Source organism: Nicotiana tomentosiformis, chromosome 11, assembly GCF_000390325.3.
Source record: "Nicotiana tomentosiformis chromosome 11, ASM39032v3, whole genome shotgun sequence".
NCBI lineage: Eukaryota > Viridiplantae > Streptophyta > Magnoliopsida > Solanales > Solanaceae > Nicotiana > Nicotiana tomentosiformis.
In genome coordinates, this window is record NC_090822.1 from 8,321,577 (window position 1) to 8,331,200 (window position 9,624).

General features: G+C 32.1%; 1 protein-coding gene and 1 long non-coding RNA gene across 2 annotated transcripts; one reads left to right on the top strand and one right to left on the bottom strand.

Moving 5' to 3' along the window:
- The first annotated feature begins 1,027 nt into the window (after positions 1-1,027).
- LOC104113219 (pectinesterase inhibitor-like) lies at positions 1,028-1,555 on the top strand. Its single transcript, XM_009623325.3, has one exon. The coding sequence runs from the start codon at positions 1,028-1,030 to the stop codon at positions 1,553-1,555; it is 528 nt and encodes a 175-aa protein (XP_009621620.1).
- A 3,157-nt stretch (positions 1,556-4,712) lies between these two features.
- Positions 4,713-5,777, bottom strand: LOC104113218 (uncharacterized). Its single transcript, XR_011411949.1, has 2 exons — positions 5,617-5,777; positions 4,713-5,019 (listed from the first exon to the last, which is right to left on the bottom strand). It is a non-coding gene; the product is annotated as an uncharacterized lncRNA (long non-coding RNA).
- Between the last annotated feature and the right edge of the window lie 3,847 nt (positions 5,778-9,624).

The window sequence follows — 9,624 nt, forward strand, 5'->3', positions numbered from 1 at the left end:
ACATCACCCATCGTGCTTTTACTCTCAACCTCACCATGAAACGATAATAATGGCACGGCATCACCCTTTGTGCTTTCTCCATGAATCGATAAATATGGCACGACATCACCCTTCGTGCTTTTACTCTCTTCCTCACTATGCATTAATCAATTAATGAAGCAATAAGCGGCACGATATCACCCTTCATGCTTTAACACTCTCCCTTACCATGCAGTAAGGGAATAAAATATTAGGCGTCATTACGGTCCCGAAGGTGGGAATTCCGGGTCGTGACAACTATACGATATATTGATTTAACAACAATGTAAATTGATTATATTGAAGTTACTTTATGTGTTGGTCGTATCAAAATATTATTTCCGTGGTTATTCTTTTTTGTATTCTACCCGATGTCAGGTACCCATAATGGTGTCCGACTAAACTGAATTTGTGAAGCGTAAGACCCTTTAAACCTACTAGAATGTTTTTTTTCGGTTTCAAAACTCGAGATGCTAATTAAGGGTGAAAGAATCATATTTATCTCACCACAATTGTGGGTGGTCCTTGGTACACCGATAGTAGATGCCTCAAACGAGGGGATTTTACTTTATATATGTGCTAAGTTAAATTAAAAAATTTGTTTGAAAATTCAAAGCCTTAATATTCTTCATTCTATCTTGTGTTTGGAGGTTTTCTTGCATTCAAAGCTATATATATATATATATATATATATATATTCTTCCTTCGATCTTATGTTTCAATTTAATTTAAGATTTGTACCGGAGGCAGTATACATTTGCTCAACAGACTATATTAAATGTTTTGTTGACCATTTGAAATTTGACAATTTATTTTTATCTTTCTATTCTTACTACATTTATTGACAGATGATCAAAATCTGCATTTGCAATTCAAATATCTAAATTAATCTGATTATAAGATAAGCGTGTATTAAATTCACAATATTCTTTTCTCCAATATAAATAGGGGCCACTACCTCATAACCTTTGCAAATTAAGGTTGTGAGCAAATTAAGCAAAGAAAATCAATGGCTTCTTCTTTCACTATTACCTCATTTCTTGTATCTTTTTTTCTATCCATTCTCTTCACATCAACAATTGTGAAGGGAGATTTAGTTAGTGATATTTGCGCCAAAACACCCAATGCTACTCTTTGCGAGACACTTTTAAGATCAGATCCTCATTCTAAAACCGCAGATCTTGAAACCCTAGGCGCGATCACGTTCAACATGACTTCCAAACTTATCGACTCAACATCCGCTCTGGTAACTTCTCTTCGCGATAACGCGACGAACGCAACACTAAAAGAAGTATACTCAAAGTGTATTGACCAATATGCATTTGTACAACTAAGTAGGGAAAATGCAGAGGGTTATTTTAAGGACAAAAAATGTGGACAAGTTGTCCATTTTATGAGTCGTTCAATTGGTGATTTATTGACATGTGATAGTAGCTTTTTTGAACATTCAGTGGTTGAAGATGAGAAGCTACAACAAGCTAGTTTTTCGTTGGAACAATATTGCAGTGCTATTATTGTTATGGCTGTTCGTCTCTAGACGATAAAAAATCTTAGAATTTTTCACAAATTTGTTAAGAGCTATAATATAAATTATATTAGCTCCTTATGTTTATGTTAATTTCTCGGTTCTTGTAATCTGGCCAAAAGAAGTGTGATCTCAATCAAGTCCATGCTAATTTAGACATTTTTTTAAATGTCTAAATTTGTTTTTAAAAATCCTCTTAATATCTTAAATCCTAAGCCATCCCCCATAAAAGGAAGCCCTTTATCTCTTAAAAAATTGGTCATCAGCTCCAATTTTACCATCGTGTAAAGTGATCTCTTAATCCTTAGCGCTCATCTAAAGTTCAGACTTTTAACCATGGTGAAAAGTCTAAATTACTAATTTTGTCGTACGACTAAGCAGAGGCAAATTCAAAATTTAAACTTAATAGGTTCATTTTTAATATTTTCAATATTAAACTCATTATACTGTTATAATTATGGGCTCAATTATAAGATTAGTTGAGACTTTAATAAGATTTTATAGACTCTGTATCGAAGGTTATGAGTTCAAACGAACCCATAGCCGATAGGCTACATTTGCCCTTGCGTCTGAGATCCAAAGTTAGCCATCGTAGTGGACAAAGCCCACTACCCGTTTATTAGGTCCTAGTCGCAAGGGTGGATCCAGTGTAGCGGTGCCAGGTTCATATTAACCCAATACTTTTGACGTAAAGCATGAATTTATGTGTAAAAATCATTTAAAATAGGAACAAATAATTGATATGAACCCATAACTTTAACAATATAATGGGTTCAATACTAAGTTTTTTAAAAGTTGAACCTATAAAATTCAAATTCTAGATCCGCCTCTATCAAGTTAATCATATAGTTTTTTTTAAATCATTATACCGTCTTACAATTCATCTATCTATCACACATACACATATAGCTCATTAAAATAACAATAACAAATTTAATCTAGCAGTAATTAATAAATGGACCTTAGAGCTAACTTAATTGCAAAAGCTAACTTAAGACGTGATGAATGCCTATGACCATATAAGGAGTCTAAAAAATCTACATCTCGTAGATGTGGGACTCAACACCCCTCCCCTCTCTTCACAGGAGGATTGCCTAAGACCATAAAAGGAGCCGAGGAAATCCACCCCGTGGGACTCAACAATAATAAACTAGTTTCTTATAATGTTTGTACATTTCAATTGCAACCGTGGAAAGCGCCCATCGAAAATCAATTATAGTCAGACCTCTCTGTAACAACATTCCTATATAATAGTCATTCACTATAAAGGCCAAGTTTTTCTGAGAATCGATTTTTATGTTATGTTATAATAAATGTCCTCTATAACAAAACTTCACTATAACAGCTAAAAAATATCGGAACAAACAAGACTGTTATAAAGAAGTTTGACTGTATAACTTATCATAAACTGTCGATAAAACCGTCAAATTAAATGGCAACGTATTATTTTACCGTCGATACACTCCGTCGAGAATTTCAGAAGTTTTAGTAGTGTAACCATATGATTTACATATTTAATGGTTGGAAATTAAGCAACACTTTTGAATTTAAATTTGTTGGTAAAATAACGTTAGTTAAATTAGTACTGTAATAACCACCTTCCAAGTAATAATATTTATCGATCGAATTCAAAGAAATTTCATTTGAGGCTCCATTATGAAAAGAAGAAAATACGATTAGCAAATTAGGATGCCACTACCCATCAAAAGAGCTACTAATTAATTTATATTATAGCGCATCACAAAATTGTAATTTTTCTTCTTTTTTTTTAGATTCTGGAAAACTGCTGTCACATGCATGTAAATCACCCATTGAAAGAAACATAGAACTAAATACCTCTCCATATTTTTTGTTCAAGGAATTAAAGATGCCTTGGCAATTTCTTTATTCATTTCTAAAAAATAATAATACGACGAACACGACTTTTAACGTTGGATCCTTCGCGTTATAGATGTGAAGAGGATGGATAGAAGTAAAGATACAAGAAATGAGGTAATAATGAAAGAAGAAGCCATTTAATTTCTTTAATTACTTTGGTTACAACCTTATAAGCAAAGGTTATTGATGTAGTGACCCCTATTTATATTGGAGGAAAAAATATTGTTAATTAAATTTTTATCAATAAAAGTAACTACTACTCCCTCCAATCCATAATAAGTGACCAATTTGTCTTTTTATTTTGGTCCAAAATAAGTGTCCATTTATATAACCAAGAAAACATTCAATTTATTTTTCCAAAATTACCCTTATGTACGTATCCCTAAAAAGTCTTTTACTCCTCGTATTAAATTATGCTGCAACATTTAATTAAGGGTAGTTTAGTCACACCAACTATTTTTGTCTAGAATTTAGTATTTTCTTAATGGGTTTGCCCAAGGCAAATTGATCACTTATTTTGGATCAGAGGAAGTAGATTTTATCATTAAATGTAGTAAGAGGAAACAGAGGAAAATATATTTTCAAACTTCAAATGGTACTAGTACAAGAAATACAGTTTATGATTGGAACATTCCGTTGATACAATATATTTAAAATTCATTTAATATATTATTTTTTTCTTATCGATAATTTTAGTAGAAAAAAGTTTCCAATGACTTTTCAATGGAAAATCTGTCAAAATATTTCATCCACATTTTGCGCTAATTCGTGGGGCGAGGTGTTTGGGGGTAGGGAAGAGATAATGTCTATAATGGAATTTTTTTTTTTTTTTTTGAAAATATTTTTCTTCGTAACAAAGACGCCCTTGACACAAGAAAGAAACCAATATTTTTCGACTGTCACAATTAGTTACTTTCTCTGTCTCAATTTATGTGCCACTTTTCATTTTTCGAGATTCAAATTTCCTAATTTTGATTGTGTATATTTGAACATCTAATTCTTAAGTTTTTTGAAATAAAATTTATATTTTTGAAAACTACATAAAAAATACTATAAGTTACAATAATTATTAATTTAAATATATAAAAATTTATGGTCAAAGAATAACTTGTTTGACTCTCAAAATCCAAACACCATCACGTAAATTGGGACCGAGGGATTGCTAGTATACCTAGGGGCGTATACACTTTGTCTTATGCGGTGTCACGAGAGACCGCTTTGTCGAATGTTTTTACTAGTTATGTATAAGAGAAGCAAAAATATTGAGGATAAATATAGAAAATAATACCGCTTACAATACAATAAGTTATTTATTTGTTCAGTTCTTCAAATTGTGACACCACTTATGAAAAATCTTGAGTACGACACTGAGCATACCTTTACTTAGAGTGTGAAGGCAACAAGAAGAAAAAAGAGCAAAAAGGACACTGAAATTGGCCTTTGAAACATGCAATTGGCTCCATTCTTTTTAGGTCCTTTACGAAGAAGGTCTGCTCCACCATATACTCCTCTTCTCTGATGAACAACTTTATGCACATCCTTACTTTCTTCTTCGTTGTTCTTTCTACTTGTTAATTCAACCAATGTATCATTTGTAACTGCACACACAAAGAAAATCAAGAACTTATCGAACAGAGTTGCCTTGGTTAGGGAACTTTTAACTTTCAATGTGTGATTTCTGATCTTGAATCCAGATTTAATCGTCTCAATACAAGTGCCGGACATCGACCCGAAACCAAGAGATAAATAAAAAATTTATCGAATGATCAAACAAGCAGCTAGTTACTCTTAAGTAGTAGTATCTTGAATCAAAATCCTTTATATCTAAGGACATTTTTTTTATTATGATCAATTAATAGGTAATTATCAAATAATTAACAACAACTAGTATTTTTACTATTCCTCAATGGCAAGCAAATTAAGGTCGTTCATATAAATTCTTACTTATCATGTAGTTTCATTTTAAACTCATCTGAGACCAGTATTATATATACAAAACAAAAATGTTATAGTGAAATTTTAAAAATTCCATTGGACATATACATGGGTGTTAGTTGAAAATAAATTTTCATATATAATAATCAAACACTAATAATGGTTAATTAAATTAAAAACTAACCTCAACAAAAAAATGAAGAGAGGGGACAGGGGCTTGGGATGATGTTAGGAGATTATATTAGAGACAAAAAACTTACTCTTTTCCTTGTTTTCATTCTGCAAAATGAGTTTATGATTTGTAGATTTTGGGATAAAAGTACAAGTGGAGTATTGCAATGTTTGCAAGAATAAAGTGAGGCAAAGCCATGAAACTAATACAAGAACCTTCATGGCTATTTTTGTAAAATTAGTTCTACCTAAGAGTTAGTAAAGGATTTTAAGGGCTATTTATAAAGATTTGTATTTAAATGTCCAAAGAATCTTTAAAAGTTTGGCAAAAGAATTTTTCTTAGTGCTGCCAATGTGCTAGCTAGGAAAACACAATTGGAACGATGGAAATTAATTAGATTTTGAATTAACTTTAGGGGCTGTTTTTGAAAATGCAAAAAACTAATATAAAATGAAGGCCAAACTCATATAGCTCATTCAACTTGACTCCATTTTTTATTTTGACATTTTATCTTAACCTTGTTTCATTTTGCCCTTCCAACTTTATTTCTTATATTTCATTTTAACACAAAAGCTGAAACCAATACAAAAAAATATAGCGCGTGTGTATACACAAATCTGAGGTGTAATAAATATCCAATTAAATATTGCCACTTGATTTTTTCATCCTTTATTTCATGTAAGCTTGAAGTTTGAAGTGAATCCATGTCTCAAAAAAAATTATTTTTTCATAATGGAATGGATATTTGTTCTTGTGAATTTCAAGTTGAACTAAAAGTAGCATGGAGACCAAGAAATCCAAGAAATCCGGGTCGGATATTTTAGTATTGACCCGTTTGACAAGGATGAACAACTTTTAATTGGATATTTATTACACCTCAAATTTGTGTATATACACGCGCTATATTTTTTTTGCACTGATTTCAATTTTTGTGTTAAAATGAAACATAAGAAGTAGAGTTGAGGGCTAAAATGGAACAAGGTTGAGATAGAGTGCTAAAATGAAAAATTAGACATGGGATGTATATGTATTTGGCCTAAAATGAATCAAAATACTATTTAAAAAGTAGCCGAACAGAAATGTTATTCCTCTTTCCTACACATGTATGGTGGAAAACTAAAAGCATAATAGGGCCATTTTTGAGAATCTAATTCTCATTTACAAATCAAATTGTCCTAGTCGTTAAAACTGCTAATCAAGAAATTTATAAGATATTTACTAGTTATTTAATGGAATTATCAAATACTCCATTCTTTTCGGTTTACGTGACATTTGAAATTTACGGTTTTAAACCTGCGATGACATTTGTGTGACTATAAAATCATGTACTAAAGATAAATAAAAAGATTAAAGTTAAATTATTTTAAATATAAAAATGTCATTTCATTTTAAACGGACTAAAAAAAATAATATCACATAAATTAGTTGATCCTTAAATTAAAAAAAGTAGGCATTCAATTATTTGTTTATGTTTTAACAGTTTTTTTAACAAATTAATAAAATTGGTGATTTCTAAATGGAGGACACAATTAAAAGAGTATAGATTTATTTTGAAGAGATAAGGTCATGAAAATAAAAGAATTGATTCCCAACAGTCTTATAGTAGAAAGGAGATTTAGATTGATAATGGAATCCTTTTGTGCACCATATTTACTAAATCTAATGTCATATTCCAAAGTACATGACTTGCTTTATTCCTTTCGTTTGCTCATAATTCAAGGTATTTGGCAGATAATTTATTTTCATTTAATTTAATGTGGTTTACTTTAACGGGATTGGATCCCTTCCGGTACTACTTTGCCCATTAATTTTCAATAGTGTTCGATATGTGCCATGTAGACAACAGATAACCAATAGTTTGGCCCTAAAACACCAAAAAGTAAGAAACGGTCATGATAAAGTAATGATTATTGTTCATTAGGTCGTTTCTGATTGCCCACAAAATTTTAAGCGATTCGGAGTCCGTCACCCAAATTCACAAAGACGACGTGGACATTAACATACGAAAAATCGGAAATTGTCTTGAATTCCTATTTTTTCATGTTTTATAGCCCTAAAATGCCAAAAAACGAGGAATGATCAAGAAGAAACTATAATTATTGTTCATTAGGCCATTTTCAATAGGCTCACAAAATTTTAGACGATTCAAAGCCCGTCGGCCGAATTCATGATGATGCGAGGACATTAGCACACAAAATATTAAAAATCGTTCTGAATTTCCGTTTTATGGCAAAAAAATGTTAAAAATGAGAAACGTTCATAGCGAAGCAATGATTATTATTTACTTGATCATTTCTAATGGCCCCACAAAATTTTAGGCGATTCGAAATCAGTCACCCGAATTCATGAAGATGGTGTGGACATTAGCACGCAAAAAATAGTCCAAAGTCTGGATAGTTAGCTCTCGCCCTTCCGGTAGAAAAACGTCGATGAAGGCGTGTAGGTGCACTATTTCGTGATGGGGATTGTAACTTTCCATAAATTTTCCATTTGTCACTCAATGACGGAACCTTGCTTATTTCTTTTTTTGAGGATCGACGAATCGAATGATATTATTGTTCCAATTTTTGCCTCTTTTTTCCCCTCTGAATCAAACTTTTCCTTATCATAGTGGTTGAATTCCTATTATCCATGAAACAAGTCGAATCCTAGATATAGAAATAGAAGAAGGTAGACCCCCTCTCCGTCGAATGCTACATGTAGAAATCGTCCTGAATTCCAGTTTCATGCCCCTAAAATGTCAAAATGAAGAACGGTAATAGCTAAGCAATGATTAATGTTCATTAGGTCATTTTCAATGGGCAAGAAAAGTTTTAGATAATTCGGAGACTATCGCCCAAATTCGTGAAGATGTCGTGAACATTAGCACACAAAAAATTGGAAATCGTCCTGAATTCCTATTTTGTGACCCTAAACGACAAAAATAAGATATGGCAAGGCAATGAATATTGTAACGACTCAATTTCACCTAGAAGTCGTGATGGCGCCCAACCTTACGGTTATGCCAACCAACTAGTGAATTAAACATAAACTTATTTCTTTAACAATAATCCGAGTAATTAAACTCTTCTTGTTTGCAAGAATTAAGAAAATATGGAAATCTAGTTTAAATAAAAATCAAGAAAATAATTCAAACCCCAATTCTACCGATGTGTGTGCCAAGACCTGATGCCACAAGTGTATGAGCATTTAGTAGATTATACAAAAGAAATCCAAAATACTGCCTGAATACAAAATAGACAGAAAACAAATACAAAGGGAGACACTAGATGTTGTGGAACGGCTCAGGAGAAGCAGCTCTCCGCTAGCCCTCACGATAACGTGGGTGCATACCGGTAAGACCGCCTAAGGTTCCTGTCTCGGATCCTGCACAAAAAGTGCAGCAAGCATAGTATGAGTACATAAACAACATGTACCGAGTAAGTATCAAGTCTAATTTCGAAGAAGTAGTGACGGGAGGTCGACTTTGACACTCACTATGGGTCAATAATATTACAATAGAAATATTTAAATAAACATTATTTATGTGAACAACAATAATTTCCTTAACAAGCAAAAATAATAATTCTTTCAATTTCAATAATTTTTAATTTATCAATTAGCTTCACAAGCTGCAATAAAATATCAAGGTATCCTCCAATTATTATTATTAGGCACGATTTCTGTCGAGGTCGATCGGCCCAATTCAGAGTGTTGTGTACACTGCCGAGAGACGTGCGGTGCAATCCATAGATGCATCTATACTGTCGAGGAATTCGGCCCGCTCCACAAGAAAGTAGAATATTTTCTTATGAACCTCCGGAATGAGAAGATATTATAAGATTAACACATAAGGATATAAAATTTCCATTAACAGTCAAATATTTTGCACATAAGTTCAAGTATGTGAAATTTAAGTCTTTTACTATTTCCTCTAACAATTTACAATATAATTTTAATACTTTAATTAAATAAGGGATATAATTTTAAAAGGTAATTCATGATTTGAGTCCTAAACTATCCGGACATAGCATAATTAGTAGCTACGCACGAACTCTCGTCACCTCGTACCTACGTAGCCCCCACAATTAGCCACAATTATTAATTTAAATCACAT

Bases quoted from the DNA above. Each gene is read 5' to 3' on its own strand.
- LOC104113219 (XM_009623325.3), top strand. From the start codon at position 1,028: ATGGCTTCTTCTTTCACTATTACCTCATTTCTTGTATCTTTTTTTCTA.